Source organism: Pantherophis guttatus, chromosome 2 (assembly GCF_059756535.1).
Source record: "Pantherophis guttatus breed Tessera chromosome 2, ASM5975653v1, whole genome shotgun sequence".
In the NCBI taxonomy this organism is placed as follows: Eukaryota; Metazoa; Chordata; class Lepidosauria; order Squamata; family Colubridae; genus Pantherophis; species Pantherophis guttatus.
In genome coordinates, this window is record NC_142064.1 from 106,739,157 (window position 1) to 106,760,271 (window position 21,115).

Below are 21,115 nucleotides of genomic sequence, written 5' to 3' on the forward strand. Positions count from 1 at the left end.
GCTGAATGCAGCCACCTCGAAGAAACTTTGCCTTCAAGTCCCTGTTCGGGCACCAGAAATGTAAGGTCCCAAAATACACTTGAGTCACCAGAATGCCAAAGAGAGAGAGACTCAAGACGAGGCTTGCAAAAAAACCAGATTTTATTTATGGCCAAAACCAAAATACTGGATGGAACTATATCCAGAACATACAGATACAATGCATGCGAGGAAATAGCCACACCTTGGGGAAGGTATGGCGTCCTTTTATACCCTCAGAGACGTCAGCTTAGTATCCAATTCTGGCCTCCTAATTTAGGTTTGTGTATTCCTTGTTGCCCTGCAAAGGAATCTAAACTTCCAATTAGTCTTACCTTAAGCATTTCTTTGTTTACTTAATTGGCTACTTAGCCCCTGTCTCTGGAAGACCAGATTTTATCCAGATCAAGCATAAATTAGGACTGAGGTGTAAATTATCCCTTTATTGATGGCTGTGGTTTCAACTGAGATACGTACCGTGCTTTTAGATGGCAGAGAAAGAGATTGATATGAGTTCAGGTCAAATGGCAGGGACATACGTTTGACAAATACCAGATACATTTCAAAGGCTTAATGACAATATGTTTGTAACAGGAGATACAAATAGAAAGGAATAATATATGTGATACAAATACAAAGGCATATATGTATTACAGGAACCTAATGGTTACAGAATCTAGTATACCAGTATATCATATTCTAGTATTATTTATTATATCCTTATTATTGTTTCCCTTCAATAGGAAGGAGGCTTAATTTCACATCCAAACCCAACAGCCACTCGATCTACCTCATTTAGGAAACATGGAGGAGGTAGTCAGCAAAAGCAAAACTCAATATCTTCCAAATGGGATAGTCGCAGATGGGGTGGGGTGGGGTGAGAGAGGGAGGGATTCTTGCTCCAGGCTACTTTAAAATGCTTTAAAGCCTGGCTGTTCAGCTCCAGCAACTGTGGGTTCCTGGAACTTCTTCTCCTTGTAGCACTGAGCTCCTTGGCTTTTATTTTGAAATCCAGCGCTCTTAGATTTCAAGACTGCTTGGGCTCAGCAGCAGTGCTGGATTTAAAAAGGCAAGCAGCTCAGTGCTACAAGAAGTGCTGGCGTGGCTGGGAGGGGCAAAGGGCGTGGCCGGGTGTGCAATGTTACCAGTTTGGGCGAACTGGACAGGACCGGCTGAATCCCACCACTGGTCTTACCACCACAGATGAAACACTACTGTTGTTGCTGTTCTGTTTCTTTCTTCTTAGAAAATCTTAGCTGGGCTGTAATCTGATCTCTTCTATTACTCTGGTCTTTGCAGACATCCTGTCTGTTTCTCTCTCTGCTCCTTGGGCCCCCACCTAAGGAATTTCTCCTCATGGCTTCTTCTAAAATGGTGTTTGTTTTCTTTAGAAATCAAACAGGCTTTAAGGGCTTTCATTGTGGTTTGCACTCAAAAACGGCTGAAACAATGTCCCACATTTTATCAAGACAATTTAACACCAACAGCACCTTCTGAGATTCAGGAATCTGCATTCCACGCTGTTCCAACTCAATAAATAAAGTCTGCATGTGTAGCAAATGCTTCTCTACACTCTCTTGTGGTAGCCGGGCTCTGTATAATTGTCTCGATAATTGCACAATATTTCATGCTGATGCACTCACATGCACACTTCTCAATTTCAGCCAAACCACCTTTACAGTTTTTAAATCAGCTATATTCAAGAATTGTTCATCTTCTAAAGTTAAGATTATGTAGGTCAGTATCTTCTTATGCTGCCTTTTGATCTGCTGCTGCTAATGGTGCCTGGGGTGAATTAATAACAATATCATTAGCCTTCAGGAAGCATTCCATTTTTGCAGCCCAAATAATATAATTCTTCTGTCCCAATCGAGGCAGAGAGCTCTCCTTGAACTCAACAGCCATCCTGCAAGCCTTCTCAGCCTTGTTCTCTTTTTCTTATAACACAGCCTGTCCTTCAGCTTAATTACAGTTCAGTCTTACTGTGTGCTTCGTGTGTTCTGGGCCCAAAACCTGTCAGAGTTTGCAGGGATCCAACCAGCACACAAGTAAATAATTCAGAAGGATTCATTTATAGAAGAAACTTGTTTATATACAATAATATAAAACACGGTGCATTTATACAATACCCATGCAACTCTTGAAACGTGATAGCAAGTACAAGGACAAGAAGCTAGAATCCAGAAATCACAGAAGCACAGAAGTCACAGAATCACAGAATCACTGAAGCTACTCTTATATACAGACCAGTTAAGCTAAGCCATGACCAGGCTTCTAGCAGTTTCTCATGGCTCACAACAGATTCTGTTTCTTAGTCATCAAACAGTTCCCATTGCAGAGGTGATATTAAGCAGATTCAGACTGGTTCAGGCAAACCGGTAGCGGAAATTTTAACTGGTTTGCTGAACTGGCAAATACCACCTCTGGCTGGCCCCGCCCACCCGCAGCTCACTCGCCCACCTGCTCGCCCTGCCCTGCCCTGCCCACTCCTCCCACTCCCACCCCACCCGGCCACCCTATATATGTTGTCTTCTCCATGTGGCCCAGCTAATTGCCTCGCCTTGCCTCCGCGCCTCACCCACTCTGCTCACCAAAGGTAAGCATGCCGCCCGCTCGCCCTCGCCTCAGGTCGGGGCCCAGGGATGCGCCATTCCCTGAGGCCCCAGACCCTCTACCTCCTCGCCATTTGCCTTGGCCGGGTCAGGGAACCCGCCATTCCTTGGCTCTGGCCTTGCTTCTCTGCCTGCTTGCTGTTTGCTTTGGCTGAGTTGGGGAAACATGCCATTCTCTGGCCTCGCCCCAGAGGCCCCGCCTGCTTGCCGTTTGCCTTGGCCGGATTGAGGAATGTGCCATTCCCTGGCTCTGGCCTTCCGCGAGCCGTCCGCATGCCGCCCACCCCGCTCACCCTCCACCTTGCCCACCTTTGTCCACACCTTGGGACTGATGAGGCTTGGTTGGCGAGCCTCCAGCCGCCGGTAGTTTTTGGTTGCCTTTCAAGTAGCTCCGCTGCGACACCATCCCTCCAGCTCAACAGGCCATTCTCCTGGCCGGGTCTGGCTGCGAACAGCACCAGCAGGCAATGTTGTGAGTGTGTGCAGCCGGCGGGAAGAAGAGGACTGCAGCGACAGAACTTGAGGCCTCTTTTTTGGCCTGTAGTTTTCGGCACAAGAAGCCTGCAGCCGCTGCCTCTTTTTCGGTGCGAGAAGCCTCCAACCACCGCTCCAGCAGTGGCAGTGGAGGCTTCTTGCACCGAAAACCACAGGCCAAAAAAGAGGCCTGTCAGTGCGTGTGTGCGGCGGCACCCCATTGCCAGACCCGGCCAGGAGAACGGCCTGCAGTGCCGGAAGGACAGCATTGCAGCAGAGCTGCTCAGAAGGCAGCCGGACTCTAGTGTCCCTTTAAAGTACTTCGATGCAGATGAGGAAGACACCCTAAAGGGACAAGCTGCAGGAACTGCCTTTTCTCTGGTTCTGTGGGTGTGGCTTGTGGGGGGTGTCACCCCATCATGCTGTGAGTGTCGGTGAGTTGGCCATGCCCACTCAGTCACATGACCCGCCCACCAAGCCACGCTCACCAAGCCACACCCACAGAACCGGTAAAAAATTTTGAATCCCACCATTGTCCCATTGGCTGACTTGTTATGGCTATTCCAGCTCATAATTTCTTATACACTGACAATTCACACACAGACAAGTGGCACCCTCTTTCCTCAGTCTCCTTCTTCCCTATGCTTGCACACTCAGAAGCATGCAGTTCCTTCTTTCTCCATCCTCCTATGCTCACATGTCTATGCCCCACACCCTCTTTTCCTGGTCTCCCCAAGTTTATGCTGTATTCCTATACCCCAAATATGCATGTGGCCTACACCAGGTGTCCTGGGGATTCTTCCCCCACAGCCTACCCCTTTGCTCCTTACCTGTGTCTCTCTCTGCTTCCTGCTTAATAAGCCACATATCTTGGGGTTGTGATGACAACCAGGTTCATCTGAATGATCACTAAGCAATGTAGTCATGTAATAATCGCAATTAATGAGCACATCGCTTAGCAATGGCAATCCTGCTCCCAATTGCCAATATAGTTGAAGGACTACCTGTATATGTTCTGGCTGACTTTTTTCCTGCATTTCTTCACAGAGGAAAACATAGAAGTTATGTATATAAATTGATCTTCTGGCTTTCACAGCTGATATTTGTTAAGCAGTTTTGAGTTTCAGGATTTAGTAACTGTGCTTTAGACAACAGATTTCCTGACATTTTACTGGCAACTGTGGCTGGCTCCTTCAGATTCAAGGTGGTCCTCCCTAAATGTACCGTACAGTTGCCTTTTGTCTGCATAGCAGACCACTTTCTTCTGAGGCCACAGTTGCTGACACAATATTAGGAAATCTATTGTCTCTAGACCATGGTGTGCATATCTGATCAGTTCCAGTAATGCAACTTTTTTGACAGCATTTAGGATACATTTAGCATAATTTTATTAATGGAAAACTTTGCCGGAAATGGCAGTACACTAAGGTAGGGGGGAAAAGCTATCATTAGAAAACAATTTTAAATTAGTGCTTGACTGAATTTTTAAAAACTTTCTCAAGTTAATGTAATGATAATGCACTTTTTCCAGGATGAACAATTTTACTGCTCTACGCTACCTTGATATTCCTGAAGATCCTACTTTCGTGCCATTGATGGCTTCAGAAAGAAAAGAGCACAAGTCAGAATCAAAAAATGTCTCAGCAATTCTCCAGAGTTTGATGGAATCAAGGCATGTGTGTAATTTAAGGGGTAGGAAAGATATAGTTGCAAACACTTGAAAGCAATGGCTCTGTAAACTTCAGTTGTGGGAGTGCAATGTATCCACAAATTATAGCAAGTATTGAGCATTCATAAAGGGAGATATGTAGTTTTCTGTTTCCACTGCATTATTGTTTTAAAATTAATGGAACTCTGGAATTCCTGATTGGAGTCTTAAATGTTGAACAAATTGTATATTTTGAATTCAGAATTGGAAATGAAAACATTTTTTCCATTGTTGTTCCTAGTGATTATCATTTTTTGTTAGGAAAAAGAAATGATCAAGGAAATGATAGGAAAAATGGAATTGAGCAGTATGGGCTTCTGCCTCTCTTCACAACAGCTCTCACCAGTAGGATGTGGCATTTGAGAAAGAAATGGAGCCATATCCAGCCAAACTGGATGAGTAATAATGAAAGATTACCAATCTTAGATGGTTGCTTCTAAAAGGAAGATTAGAAAAGGGCCTTTATACTTTTCAGTTGACATTTTACTCTTTTCAGATTATCCATGAATCTTTATTGTTCCTTTTTATGTCACAGTTCATGTTCTGCAAGTTCTGCTTTCAGATTTAAAGGGATTCAGGACTACTTGAAATGCTATAGGTAAGGAATTCAATACTTTTTTTAAAAAAAAAGAATATGTTTGTTCTTGGGTTTTTCTTTTTCTTGATTGACAAAACAGTAGCTTGGGACCAATTTTGTTCATACTTTTCACTCCATTCCAGAACAAATGGAGAAATATAAGCATTGTTTGTATTTTCCATAAAGATACCTTTAGCATGAGCAGGTGTGACTGTTTCTGTTGTGGAGTTAACTGTTTTTCTTTATCTTTGTTCATGCACATAATTGAATAATCATTTCCAGTATCTCCATGCTTCATATGTTTCAGGCAAACTATGGTTCTTGATTTTAAATTTACTTTGGAATACCATTCCAGGGGTGAGGAATGATTTTGTGATTCATATAGGGGCCAATCAATTATTATTATGCATAATCACATAAGATGGAATAAGATCATGTTTTTCCTCAGTCTGATTCAAGAACATATATCTGGTCGAAATTAATTTAATTCTCACATTTCTCAGCCACTCAATTCCCAAATAACTGAGCTAGCTAACTGATATGGTTCACTCATCCTAAGAATCATAAGTAAACAATGCCAGAATACCTGAGCCATAATGTGAATTGATTGGCTTTACTTAGCATATTGCATGAATGAAAACATAGCTGTTTTGTTTGGTTTGAATGGTTACATGGCGTAACCATTCTGGTTCATTACAGCACAAATGATTCAGTAGTATAGGACTCAGAAAGCCTTGATTTACTAAGCATTCCTTTTAAAGAACTTGGGGCTGTGCACTTGAAATCTTACCATTCAGGGTTACTAGTGACATCAGCATGAACCTGACAATAGAGTGGAAATGCAACAACTTCCATTTTGACTGTTGACTAGATCTGGAATGGTAACACCCCGACAAGTTGCCAAGAACATTGTTGCTGCTCTGAAAGAAGTTAGGAAAGTTGATCCTAACCTCCAGGCAATTGCTCAGTGGAATGAGGAGGAGATAATCAAGGTGTGTTCAGTGAGAGGAGTATTACTTGTTTCTTGAAAAAGGTATTCTCTAAATTGTGTTATTACAGGGGTTGGAGAAAGAGTCTCCTGTCTTGTGCTGAAGTTCTCTGATTTGGATTTCAGAGTGAGATTCTTTAGTTTACTTGTTTAAAGTACTATTTCTATAGAATAATTATGTGGTTTATTTCACAAATCTCTCTTTGCTTAGATGGCTGAGGAATCCACAGCTCGTTACAGAAGCAAACAGCCTCTCTCACTCTTGGATGGAATTCCAGTGTGCTTAAAAGAAGAAATTAAAGTGGTATACACACTTCACTTTTTTTATGCTCAGTGTTGTTAAAAAGAAAAACAAATATCATATTGAGGGTATAGGAAAGAAATATTAAGAAAGTATAACAGCACCTTAATACTATCAGTTGTTTTGTACCTTGCATTAATATCAATACTATAATATCTGTATACTAAAATACAATGCAAGAAATTTGAAATACCATGTATCGTTCTTGCTACATCTCAAGATGTTGAAGAACTAGAAAGGGAGCAGAAAAAGGAATCCAAAATGATCAAGAGAGTAAAGTAAGTCCCTTATGAAGAAATGTTTCAAAGTTCATTTTAAAGCAATAAAGAATACAGATGTATTCAGATGTATGAAAATGCTGTTTTATAATAGTGAAAATCAATATTATTCAATGAAGTCGAACAGAGGGAGACTGATAAAAAGTTCTTAAATCATTGGTTCACAGTCATTTTGGTTTAATGGCTGTATTTCAAAAAGAGGATAGAGATGAGAACGGCTAGGACAAAACCTCTAAATTTTATATAATTATATGCTATTAATAGACATTTGCTTTATCTATATAATGTTCATTTTTGCCATATTAAAAATTAATGATAACCAATTTGTAGAAGTTCTATGCCTTACATAGGCTCTGAGGCATATTGTGAAATTTGCTATCAAAAGATGTAATGACAATCACCAACTTGAAGAGATTTTTTTAAAAAATAGGAAGAATTCATGGAGGATAAACTATCAATGGTTGCTACTTATCATTGTTATACACAGTTATACATTAAGAGACTGTCAAAGTAATATGCTGCACATTACAATGAGTTTGCTATGTTGTGGAATTTGGCAAAGTAGGGAGCACAACACTCAGGAGAAGAACCATGTTTGTTGTAATGATCATTGCGTGTCTGCTTTACAAGATGGATTTTGAACAATGGAAAAGTAAAGATTTTTTTAATAGAAATTGTTGGATGCAAGGCAAGAAATCCTAGAAATCTCATTAGCTGGCCAGTTTGGGAAAGTTACGCACATCCTCATCTGAGTGAGGTCCATTAGGCAAATTGGGCCTTTCATGAGGGCAAAAGAGCTGGGAAATTAATTGTGAACAAGGTGAAATGATGAGATCACCAGCTGATAAGAAGATGGAAAGTTTGAGTTTCACTAATTTCCTTATAAGGGTGGCCCTTGGGCTAAGCTGTGAGTGATAAGGAGACTTCTGTTTTTTAGTCTAGATGGGATTGCAGGGGGGCTTTCAGATGGAGGGGGGTCAATTTGGCTTGAGAGGAACTTCTTCCCCAAAGAGAAGAACTGGGCTTGATTATAAAAGAATGCATTTTCTTATGAAATTGTGTTCTGTGTGGTTTATTGCCATTGGATTCCCTTGAGGCAGGAATAAACGATCTATAGTACTGGGTTGTATTTATAAAGAATCCTATCACAAAATACTTTTTGGTATATTTATAAGGTGCCCTATCACCACCGAAGTGGAACTGTATACTTGGGCACAAAGCCGGAGACTGAAGATGCCACTGTGACAAAGAAACTACGGGAGGCTGGTGCCATTATCATTGGCGTCTCGAACATGCATGAATTGGGTATTGGGACCACTGGATGTAATCCCAATAGGTAAAATAGTATGTATTCACTAAATGCATTTTCATTCAAACTGTTTCTTGTGAAAGCTAGAAAAGACAGAAAAATGATTAAGCTTTTTGACATCTTGAATGCTAAAATAGTGTAATGAAAGCTTATTGGGATGGGAGTATGGAAGCATGGAAGGTGAGAGAAAAAAGATTTAAAAGTACCACTGAGTAGTTACATTGTTTCCAGAAAAAAGAAAAAGCATGGCAACTCTTTGAATTTTTGTGCTGAATAAGCTTCCCTGAAGGATACTTTCCTTCTTTCTTGGTAGCAGTAGTGCCTTTCTGAATTGAGCTGTCTTTTCTGTGTACCTATAGGCAAGCAAAAGGGAGAAATGCGGCTTTATAATGCTAAAAGAATGGAATTATAGTAGTTTTGGAGCAATCAGTAACAGTACAAACTAGACTTGACTGCTTCCTCCTACTCTGATAGTTTGCCAGTGCTGTGTTTTCAGTTCTGTACTCAGGATCTTTTTCTCCAACTCTCCTGTCTCCATTATTCCTGCCCCTCCTCCCCTCTCTCAGACCTGGCAGCAGATGCAATTTTAGTTTTGCTTGTGGCAGACTGCAGTCTAATTTCTTTAACATATAAAGATACTTTCTTTCCTCCTCACCAGCCTTCATTACGATGGCCTTCAAAATGCCTATTTATTTTATTTCTAGATATCATGGCACTACTAGAAATCCATACAATCCCCAGCATTTTACTGGTGGTAGTTCTAGTGGATCAGCAGCAGCAGTGGCTGCAGGTAAGACTAGTATTACAGATGAAAGCATTGAGAGTGGAGTTGAAAACCCAAACCAAATTACAGCAACATTTCAAGTTTTTGTTCAGATTAGGCAGTGGGGAAAATGATGGAGAAAATAATTTTATTTAATGGAATTTTCTCTTAATTCCATTTCTCTTTAGGCCTCTGTCCACTGGCTATTGGTACAGATGGAGGTGGTTCTGTGAGGATCCCAGCTTCTTTCTGTGGTATTGTGGGACTAAAAGGTAAATTCTGAAAGAAATGTGAGGAACAGCTAATTCTGAGGGTCATATTCTTGAAAATGAAAAATAATATCAATTTATTAGAATCACTTATACAAAATTGAGGGCATAAAAAGGGAAAGAAATAAAACAGGCAAGACAGCAGCTGCAGTGTTGTGATCAAAGTACCATCCCTTTGTATATGTGTTGACACATGTACAAAATGGGCAGGACTTTGTGATGCTGTGGCCCTATGTGTTGTCTGTTTCGACTGCCACGTGGATGCTACTGAATGTACTACTGAAATACAGCCATCTGAAATCTTCCAAATCCAGTTCCTATATTTAAGTTTAAGTTGAATTCATTTATTTGACTGATGCTTGAGCTAAGAAAAGGAAGCGCTAAGCTGGATTGGTCACTTTTTCTCTTAGGCAGTATCACTCAGCACTCTGCCTGAAGTATTTCTGACATTGGCGCTGTCATTTTAATTATTCTGTTCTATGTTGTCTGCAGGTACATTTGGACGAATCAGTGGATTTGGGTGTCATCCTCTCTCATATTCTACTGTTAGTCTTGGTAAGAGGTCTCTAGCTGTATATAGATACTGGGTGTCCTTGGGAGAAAAAAAGAGAAGCTACTTTCTATGTCATTAATTTAATTTAAGTGACAAATTCTTGTGTCTTGGAAATACTTCACCTGTTTAAAAATTGATGTCAAGGTTCCAACTGACACACCCAACCAAGCAAGTACAGTCATGACAAACCAAACTCTTCTTGCAAAACTTTATTGAGTACATAATTTTGTCACAGATTAAGGCAAAACCAGCTTTAGCTAATTCCCGTGCAATCTTGTATAATTAACTTCTCCCTCCCCCTATTAGTACAGGTCACATTGTCCAGTTAAATGTTGTTGAATCTTTATGAGAAAGTGTTTCTAAGGATTTTAACTACCTGGTGAAGTGTCCTTGGCTCTCAAGGTTTGTCTTCTTGATGTCTGGAGACCTCCCCACTAGTTTATTGGCAACCTGAGAAGCGACAATAGTTGCAACAGCATAAGTGCACTTCGAACTTGACAATTGATATGTGAATAGAATAGAATAGAATAGAATAGAATAGAATAGAATAGAATAGAATAGAATAGAATAGAATTATTTATTGGCCACGTGTGATTGGACACACAAGGAATTTGTCTTTGGTGCATATGCTCTCAGTGTACATCAAAAGACAAAATACACTCATCAAAAATCACAAGGCACAACACCTAGTATATGAGAAAACATTGGGAATGAATCGGGGTGAAATGCTCCCGGTTCGGACCGGCTTGAGCGAGTAGTAGCGATGGTGGCGGGCAGTTTGGAGAACCGGTAGCAAAAATCCCTGCCCCCGTCCCCCATCCCCAGCTGAGCCGCACGATCATCAGAGCCTTTTTTTTCTTTTAAATGGCTCTGACGAGCCAAGCTCTGACGATTCCAGCTGAGTTGCCTGCTAATCAGTAGCAAAAATCCCTCCCCCTCACCCCCTCAGTTTGCTTACCTTAGCTGCTGGTCGCAATGCCTTGCTGTAATCCCTGCAATCCATTGCATCAGCAAGCAACTGAATCTCCCTGTCTGCAATCAAGCAGGCAGGGAGTTGTGGACTTAAACTCCCAGAATTCCTCAGCCAGCAAAGCAAAGCTGGCTGAGGAATTCTGGGAGTTGAAGTCTACAAGTCTTAAAGTTGCCAAGGTTGGAGACCCCTTTTCTATTGGGTAAGTTTTTTCCCCTTTGGGAGCTTTAAAAAAATAGTTAATTGGGTTTTTTTTTTAGTTGTTCTTTTTTTAGACTTAGCCATTTAAAGTTTAGGAAGTTTTAAATTTAGCTGCTTTTATATAAAAATTAAAATAAATTAAAATAAAATAATATTTGTCCAGCTTTCTGAGATTTAGTGTGTTCCTGTAGTGTTTCACTCTAACTACACAAACACACAAAATCTCACAAAGCTGTATGTGGAATTTTGTGTGTGTAAAGTGTGAAAGTTGGTTTTTTGGGCTTTTTGTGGCTGTGTGAGGTTCCTGCTTGTTGCAGGGGCCATTTTGGGTCTAGCACAGCTGCTTTTACATTGTGGGTGAGCCAGTTGTGTTGTGTTGTGTTGTGTTGTATGTGTGTAAAGTGTGAAAATTGTTTTTTTGGGCTTTTTGTGGCTGTGTGAGGTTCCTGCTTGTTGCAGGGGCCATTTTGGGTCTAGCACAGTTGCTTTTATATTGTGGGTGAGCCAGTTGTGTTGTGTTGTGTTTTGTAGGTTAAAAAAGGGCAAAGAAGTAACATTGACTTGGCTGTGCCCACCTGACCACCAAGCCACGCCCTCCCAGTCACCTTACCACCAAAGCCACGCCCACTAATTAAGCCACGCCCATAGAACCGGTAGCAAAAAATTTTAGATTTCACCCCTGGAATGAATGCATGATAGGCAACGTAAAACTTTTACAGTAGGTCCTGGTATGTCTTTTCCAAGATGCTTCATTTTTCCTTCCTAGGAAAAAAAATAAAAGCTAGTGCTTTCCTTCCTTCCAATCACATACTTTATCTATTTATCTTCCATAACAATAATATGTTTTTATCATTATGTGAGGGGACACATGTGGAGGATTGCATGTAATCTTTGGAAACTGCCTGCGTGTTTGATAGCTGATAAAAGAAAATTGAGATGTAAGGTATGCTTAGAACCCTTTCAAAAGAGCAGTTTACTGCATTATTGAAATAGTAAAGTTTGAAGATGGTAAAGAATGAAGTGCCACACTAATTATTTGAAAAGAAATCCTATTTGATTTTTATTACTGTTATTGGCAAAAGGAAGAATTATTCTTGGATGTTGCCATTGCACCACATCAGAAATATCCTCCACAGTAAATTACCTGGTAGAATACTCCCTTATTTTACATTCCAAAACAGGCAGCAATGTTTTAACAGTTATTCTGCTTTCTCCCACAATCTAAGGGGCTATAAAGTTATCTTAAATTCAGAAATGATTGGAAAGTATAGGACCACTAGAAAAGTGAATAACCTGTTTTTTAAAATTTTGCCAGGCCCTCTCTGCACTTCAGTTGCAGATGCTGCTATTGCTTATGCTACCTTGGCTGGGTCAGATTTACAGTATCCCTATGGTGCGTATTGCTACTTACTCACTTGAAACACAAGGAAGGAGTTTTTTAAAAAAATTATATGAAATGTCTGTGTCTATTCTTACTTCTTTAAACCCATTACAGGATTGCACCAACCTGAACCATCCTTCTCAGAAAACATCAACACTGATCTGAATGGTTTAAAATTGGGAATTGATTGGAGTTTCTTTAAGGTACCTGTTTGTCTTTCTATTTCTTCTGCATTAACATTTTATACATGGTCAATCAATATTTTAGGGGCAAACTTTGATCCTTATATCAGTTTTAAGACATGTTTGCAATAGAACAGAGAGTTGTGTCATGATTATGTGAAATGGTGAAAAACATGGGAGGTAGTGAGTGTTTTGCAATGATTCTGGAAAAATTAGAAAAGACACTAACTACATTTTGTTTTGTCTTATCTGCAAGGCATGTGATACTGAAATCTTAGCTGTCTGCCAAAAAGGTAACATGCAAGTGATCATTATTTTTTGCTGATCGGTGTTGTATCCTGGCCTGCTTAGTATCTCTTGCTTATATATCTTGAAGATCAAAACTGCCTTGCAATTTCCAAATCACTGCATGACTGTTTGAGGAGTGAAAGTGTTTCAGAAGCTGTACTGTGTTCCTGAGAAAATGTAATGTAAAGAAAAATATGTGCATATTTTGATCTTTCACTATTAATTATTTATCACAATAAAAAAAAGATCATTAATACAGGTGAGTGGAAAGGAGGCTGGGATGATAGCACACTGAAAGTAGCCCAGTGAGTTCAGGTTGCAGGAAGAAAATACGTGCTGCATCAAAGGTGAAGTGATTGGAATTTCCTATTCTTTTTTGAAATGAAATGCAGCCAGGACAGCTACGTTTTGGTATGTTAATAAGCCTCCATTCCCATTGCAATGATCCTCCAGATCAAATTTGGTTTTGGAATCTTTTCCTTGTAGAGCAAAAGCAACTTTGATTAATTTAAACAGTTCAAGAGGCTGTGGTCATGGATTTTCCATATTTATGGGAAAGATTGGAGACTTCTAATTTACAGGTTTACGTCTTGCCAACACTATGGACCAGTCATCCATGAACTACAACAAACATAGACCTCTTCTTAGCAAACAGAAATTCATTGAGTATATATAAACTGATGCCATGAATTGCTAGCATCATCCAGTAGGGTATCATGTATATATTTTATATTCGTGGAAGAAAGCTAATTAAGTTGCAAAGGATGGATTAAGGGAACCAGAAGCATGATTTTGCAAGTGTGCGTTGTGCTTGGATGTGTTCTGTTTGGACAGTTTTAGGATGGTCAGTGAGGAGTTGTATGGAATTTTCTATATTTTTACATTTTTGCATCATTGTTGATATCAAAGTACAATATAATGGCTTCATAAAAGTGGATCTGGATTGGATTATAGCACAAAGATTGTTTTAAAATGTGAATTTAGAATCCTGGCCTCTCAAGATTTATTTAAAAGTGAAGTTTATTTTTCTTCTTCTTCCTGCTATCGCTGTATGTTCAGCAGTGGAGTTCCTAGCGGACTTAGGAGCCTCAGTAGTTGAAGTATCTTTGCCAGAGATAGAAGAGGTTCGTGTGGCTCATGTAATCTGCATTCTCAGTGAAATGAGAGATTTCCTGCAGTCTGACTTCAACAATCAGTTTGAACAAATGGTAAATGGTGGTTGGGATCACTGTATCCATTGGTATTGTTAACAAATCATGTCAAAGGTCTGCATTTTCTGCCCTTTGTATTCATAAGAATCTGTGGTTGGGTTGCTGGTTCCTGTCTGTATATGAAATGCTTATATCAGTATTGCAATGTATCCTCATATTAGCTTGGGGCATGATGGCTCAGTGATTAAAGACACTGAACTTGTCAGCTGGAGAACTGGCAGCCTGAGTTTGAGACCTGAGCTCCATGCAATAAGGTTGCAATTCTAAACCATGCAAATGTGAGTAGATAAATAGATACCACTTTGATGAGAAGATAACAGCGTTCTGTGGGCTTCTGGCATATAGCTATGCTGGCCACATGGAAATGGTCTTCAGACAGCACTGGCTCCCTCAGCCAAGAAGATGAGCACCATCAGACATGACTGACAGGGAAACCTTTACCTTTTACCTCACATTAGATACCATTCCAGTTGCTGTTCAGACTGATTTTAAGATGTAGATGTAGATAAGATCAATTTTAAGATTGATTTTAAGATGATTGCTTTTAAGATGCAATATGATTGGGAAATTGGGAAACTTCCAAACCTATGCATGAAATTGTCTTTGGCCTCAGGATGATTTTATTCAAGGAATGTATAATTCTTGGAATTCACAGTATAGTGTCAGAGTCTTGGACCTCCCCCTATATCAAGGCTCCAGATCCACTAGACCTCACTAATCTGTTGCCTTCCTTTGTTAAGTGTGACATTGATTGATTTGAAGCATCAGCAGGGACTTTTGTTCTACAAAAAAGTGGGGTGTTTGCTTTTTCACTTGCTTATTCTTGGGGCTTCTTAAGTGACCAGTATAAGTAGAAGAGAATTTAGTTTTCAGAAAATCTTTTCCAAAAATGCATGTTATTTTAACCAGTTTTCTCATGGTAGTCTTTAGACATTTATTTATTAAACTTCTATGCCACCCATCTTGCTGAGATGGCAGTTTTATTCAATATAAAACATTAAAACAATAAAGATAATAAATTTAAAATTCAGTTAAAATCCATTTGACCAAGATGGGGAGGAAGGGAGCAAAATGTGGGAAAGAGGTGGGCTCTATCAGGCAGAATTTAAGGTAGGGATATAAAAGCATAATTATTTATATAATTTTGTCTTCTGCTTCAGTTGAAAAATGTTTTCTAAGAAACTGACACTTATTTCTATTTATTTAAACTTATTTCAACTATTTCTATTTTTGAATTTTCTTCCGATATTTGCCTAAATATGGGTGTATTTTTAGAATTGTTCACTCCACTGCTTTACAGCTTTCCTTGTCTATTCAACAATAGTTCTACTTTGCTTTTGATTTTCATTCTATATGGAATACTTACTGAAATGACTTTGTTTTCCAGAATTTGGAGACTCGTTTGAACCTTGCAATAGCTTCTCAAATCACAGCCTTGGACTATATTAAGGTGAAAAATAAACTGCAGGAATGGGAGAGCTGGGGTAAAAAGCCATTGTAGGTCAATAATATTCTCTTTTTTTTATTATTAAAAAGTTTTATCAAGTATTACAACAATTTTTCCCATCCCATCTCCCCCATCCCTCCTCCCCCTACCCCCCCATCCCTTCTCCACCCCCCCATCCCTCATCCCCCCTTTCCCTCCAACTCCCTTCCACCCACCACCCACCCTGGACTTCCCAGAGCAAATATAGGGTATAATATTTAACAAACATAAACTAAAATATGCTAACCTTCTGTAATGTCCAAACTCCCTCTTGCTCTTTAACTCCCCTTTCTTCTAACAAAACATAATTCAAAAAGAAAATTTTGGTTTCATTCATAGGCTGTTTGAAACTTTTTAGTCCGATATTTGTTTTGAATATAGTCAATCCATCTTCTCCATTCCGATATATATCTTTCATTTGAATGGTCCTTCAAGTATGCTGAAATTTTTGCCATCTCTGCTAAATTCACTACTTTTAACGTCCATTCTTCAATAGTAGGTAAGTCTTCCTTCTTCCAATACTGCGCCACCAGAAGTCTGGCTGCTGTTATTAAGTTTAAAATCAGTTTAGTCTCTATATCCGTACAATCTGTAATTATACCCAACAGAAAGAACTGTGGAGTAAATTTTATCTTCTTCTTGAGAATGTTTTGGATAATCCACCATATTTTTATCCAAAATGCCTTAATTATTTTACATGTCCACCATATATGATAATACGTAGTATCATTACATTCGCATCTCCAACACTTAGGTTGCAAACTTGGATACATACAGGCTAGCTTTTTAGGATATAGATGCCATCTATAAAACATTTTATAAAAATTCTCTCTTAAGTTTTGGGTTTGTGTAAACTTTACATTTCTAACCCATATTTTTTCTCACGTTTCCATCATTATTGGTTCCTCAATATCCTGTGCCTATTTTATCATACAGTCCTTAACTAGCTCTGTGTCAGGATTCAATGTTATCTCAAATAAACTTCATTCTCAAACGCAAAGTCTTTGATGAAACTTTTCTTTATTTAAGAATCAACTACGTCATTCCTGAACTCTTGTGCAGCCAGAACTGGCATCTCCTTCCAAACCCCTCCCTTTCCGCTCTTTATTCCCCAATGTCTCATTGGCCATCGTGCAGATCCATCTCTCCGTCCCAAGCCCTTTCCAGTCACAGGAATTCCCCCTTCCCTCTATCACCTAAGTAACGTTATCTACCAAGGAGCAGGAAACTAAGTGAAAGTTCATCTCAGCATTAAAGCAAGGCTTCTCTTTCTCTCATTCATGTCAGCGCTGGGGAAAATCATAAATTGGAACGCTGACATCCTGTTTCTGAATCTATTTCTACTAAAGCATTATACAACTTTTTAATATGCATTTGACTTTGGTCTCTAATTTGTTTTACCAAGTTCTCCTCATTTTGCAAGATACCAACTTTCTGATCTTCTCTCTATCTAGCTTGCAACTGTCCATACTGAAACCATGTTTGAATTATCCTTTCTTCTCTTAATTGATTCACAGATTTCAGTTGTAGTATATCTCTTTCCTTATTAAGAAGCTCCTTATAAGTAGTCACATCTTGTTTTTGCTCTACACTTATATTCTCTATCGCGTGTCTGGGTATTGCCCACATTGGTAACTTATCGTTTAATTTATACTGATACTTTTTCCAGACACACAATAAAGCATTCCTTAATATGTGACTTTTAAAAGTCTTATCCACTTTCTTATCATATAATAAATAAGCATGCCAACCATAGACCAAATCATATCCCTCAATATTCAATATTCTTTCTTCTGTTGAATTCATCCAGTCACTAATTGCTGATAGAGCAGTTGCCTCATAATATAATCTTAAATTGGGCATTTTGAGACCTCCTCTTTCACGTATATCTTGCATTATTTTTTGCTTTATTCTCGGTCTCTTTCCTGCCCAAACAAAATTATTAATACCCTGCTGCCATATCTTCAAATTTTCATCTTTTTAAAGTATTGGTATCATTTGAAAAAGAAATAAAAACTTAGGCAAAACATTCATTTTTACTGCTGCTATTCTTCCCAACAAAGATAATTGTAATTTTTTCCAATTTTTCAACTCTCTCTGTATTTTTTGCCACAACAGATCATAATTATGCTTAAATAATTTTGCATTTGATGTCATGATATAAACCCCTAAATACTTAACTTTTTTTACTATTTCAAATCCTGTTAGTCTTTCTAATTCATCTTTTTGATTTGTAGTCATGTTTTTAGTTATTATCTTCATTTTCCCTGCATTTATTTTAAATCCAGATACTTGTCCATATTGATTAATTATATCCATTAAACCTACAACCGACTGTAATGGTTGGGTTAAAGTAACAACCACGTCGTCTGCAAATGCTCTTAATCTGTAGTCATACTGCCTAATTTTAATTCCACTTATTTTATCTGACCCACGTATTTTACTCAACAAAAATTCCAAAGTCAAGATAAACAATAATGGAGACAAGGGACATCCTTGTCTTGTTCCTTTTTCTATATTAAAAGTATCTGTTAAACTACCATTAATTATTATTTGCGCTGTTTGTTTCTGATATATTGCCTTAATAGATTGTGTAAAATATTCTCCAAACTGCATTTTTCTATTATTTTCAATAAGAAATGCCAATTCAATCGATCATATGCTTTCTCCGCATCAAGAAATATTAGCACCGCAGGGATTTGGTTGTTCTTCCCCAAATACTCTAATAAGTTAACAACTTGCCTTACATTGCTCTTCATTTGTCTACCATTTATAAAACCAGTTTGATCCTTATGAATCATTTGTTGCATTACTATCATTAACCTATTTGCTAGTATTTTAGCAAAAATCTTGTAATCTGTATTTAAAAGTGATATAGGCCTATAATTTTTTGGTCAATAATATTCTCCTTGTACACAAAGGGAAAAAAGTGGGAAGAATAGTAAAATGTTGGCTAAATTACAGTCCCTTCAAAAAAGCAGTTAAATAATTTGGCATACTACTAAAAATAACTTTTGAAGTGAGCATTGAATATGAGTGGATTTCATTAACCCAATTTTTTCAATCATATCTTTTATTTAAAGGCTAGACAGATGAGACAAATGTATGTTGTTACTTTTATCTTGATGTTCAACATTTTTGCTAATAGAAAACAAACTAGGCATTATATATTAATTTTACAGTTGTTCCAGCCATTGACCCTTTGTTTGATTAGAGAGCTCTGTAATGTTCACAATTAATCTGAGGCTTCCGCTGGCTCCGCGAGCTTTGAAAGACGTTCTTTTGAGAGCGTCTGCTCCCTGGCTCCGTTAAAGCCCCAGAACAGCCAACAAACGCTGTCTGGAGGCTTGAAATTCTCTCCCCGGGCAAAGGGGAGAGAGAAGAGCAGGCAGGTGGAGGTAGAACCCCCCCGAACGCCCTAGGAAAAATCCTGGGGCGCGAAGGGTGCGCGTTCCCTAAAAGCCTGTCAAGCCGCTCCAGACCAGGGACGTCTCCGCTAACTAGCTAATTAGCGGAATTAAAAGCCGCGACCAATCTTGCTGAATGGAAATGAGGGAATTAACATCTTGAACTAACAGCAGGCGGAACGAGCAAGGAGAAATCAGACTGCAAGTATTTTTTACCTAACTCCAATGCCTAGAGCCTCCTTCGGAAGTAATCACTTAGTACTTTGCAACAATATGGCGATTGAAGCTTGAAAGGGCGGGGGAAACGGAAAGTTACAGGAAAAGTTTCGTTTTGCTGGCAGCCCTTCGCTTGGGGAAAAAAAAAAAGCTTTTGTGCTGACAGAAGGAGGATTTTAAACGTTAGTTAACATTGGGAAATCTTTTGAGGAACTCTTCTTTTTGACTCTGATTAAATATAAAGACTAATTTCAAACTGGAAATGGCCTCAAAGTCTGTAAAAACTATTCCTACTAAAGGAACTGGGAGTGCTGGTAGCTCCCCAGCTCATATTCCTAGATCACAAGTTTCTGCTCCTCCAGCGGATCCACAGACTTTAATGTTGGAAATGTTGCAACAAGCTCTCCAAATCACCCAAAATAAAATTGTTGATGTGATTGATGAAAAAATTAAGGAAACTAATGAAAAAATTAAGGAAACTAATGAAAAGATACAGGCTGTGTCAGATGAGATTGCAATTCGCAATCAGGGGATTAGGGATGATATATTAATGGCATTTAAGTGTCTGGCAAGCAATATTGAGATGGTGGATGACAGAGTTGAGGAAATTAAACAATCTTCTGAAATTTTGGATAGCAAAATAGGAGAAGCTCAAAACAGAATTCAAAGGGCTGAAGACGATGTAATAATGGTACAATACAGAGATATGGAATTTGCTTTAAGATTTAGAGGGGTGAAGGAGAATAAACAAGAGAATTTGAGAGAAATGATGTCTGAGGCATTGGCACCGCTGGTGGGGGAGTCCAAAAATGATCTGGGCTGGCAAATGGACAAGCTGTACCGTGTTAACTCCTGGATTGCTAGACAGAAACATCTACCAAGAGACATTGTGATATATTTTACTACAAGGAGAGTACGCAACAAAATTTTACAGGCTACTTTTAAAAACAAGCTTCGGGTGGAAGGCCAGGAAGTAATGACAATGAAAGAAATCCCCCCTAAGATCTTGAGAGCTAGAAGGGAGTATGCCTTTCTGGTGGATGAACTGAGAAAACGTCAGATACAGTACAGATGGGAGGTGCCAACTGGACTAGTGGTGACTTATTCAGGAGAGAGATATCGGCTTAACACAATTTGGAAAGCAAGAGACTTTCATACTAATGTATTAAAGGCTGGCACACCCAAATCAACTAAATCACCAGAAGGCAAAAGAAAGAAAGAAGTAATGGAAGCTGAGACAGAAGAGCTCTTGACAGTAGTTCAGGGGGGAGCTTTGGCTGATCAAGAAGAAATACAAATTCAAATGGCTACTCAAGAGTTGGCGCTGATTGATTTCTCGCAGTTACCAAAGGATCAAAGACAGACCAGATCGGTGACAGCTAGACTCAAGGAAGAATTAAGACAGCAACAATCCCAGACGGCAACTCAAGAAATGATTCAAGATACTACTAGAACAGGAGCAGTGGGGGGAGCAAGACCTAAAACTCAAATGAGATCAGAGCATCAGGACTTGCTTCAGAGGCTCCAAAAGCCCAGAGATGGGAACTAGATTTTTGACTTGGAACGTTAATGGCTTGAATTCTCCACAGAAAAGAAGAAAAATATTTCACTATCTTAAGCAATTTAAGAATGAAGTAATTTGTTTACAAGAGACTCATATAAGAATACAAGATCAAAAATATCTGATTAATGCAAGACTTGGTACATCTTACGTAGCAGCAGCACCAGAAAAGAAAAATGGTATAGTTATATATTTGAAAAGAGACTTAGTTGCTAAATTAATTGAAGCAGACGATCAAGGCAGATTTTTAGCGATAGAACTTTTAGTAAAAGGAGAAAAAATACTTGTAATCGGAGTTTATGCCCCGAATCAACAACAAGAAAACTTTTATAATTTACTACATTCAAAATTGACACACTGGG

At 38.9% G+C, this 21,115-nt stretch overlaps 1 protein-coding gene across 11 annotated transcripts in view; it reads left to right on the forward strand.

The window, feature by feature from the left end:
- Window positions 1-21,115, forward strand: part of LOC117661898 (uncharacterized) — an 86,097-nt gene that overhangs the window by 25,577 nt on the left and 39,405 nt on the right. For 5 of the 11 annotated variants that reach the window (XM_087888413.1, XM_087888408.1, XM_060690253.2 and 2 more), the window contains exons 4-16: window positions 4,636-4,776; window positions 5,348-5,410; window positions 6,261-6,381; window positions 6,589-6,681; window positions 8,132-8,292; window positions 8,970-9,055; window positions 9,217-9,300; window positions 9,790-9,852; window positions 12,337-12,414; window positions 12,517-12,605; window positions 12,841-12,877; window positions 13,932-14,080; window positions 15,471-15,533. In XM_087888413.1, the coding sequence (XP_087744539.1) occupies window positions 4,637-4,776; window positions 5,348-5,410; window positions 6,261-6,381; window positions 6,589-6,681; window positions 8,132-8,292; window positions 8,970-9,055; window positions 9,217-9,300; window positions 9,790-9,852; window positions 12,337-12,414; window positions 12,517-12,605; window positions 12,841-12,877; window positions 13,932-14,080; window positions 15,471-15,533 (1,227 nt within the window). In that variant the 5' untranslated portion in view covers window position 4,636. Of the gene's footprint in view, window positions 1-1,682; window positions 1,756-4,635; window positions 4,777-5,347; window positions 5,411-6,260; window positions 6,382-6,588; window positions 6,682-8,131; window positions 8,293-8,969; window positions 9,056-9,216; window positions 9,301-9,789; window positions 9,853-12,336; window positions 12,415-12,516; window positions 12,606-12,840; window positions 12,878-13,931; window positions 14,081-15,470; window positions 15,534-21,115 lie in introns of those variants that run through there. The other 6 variants (XM_087888409.1, XM_087888415.1, XM_087888410.1 and 3 more) reach the window with 4 other exon arrangements.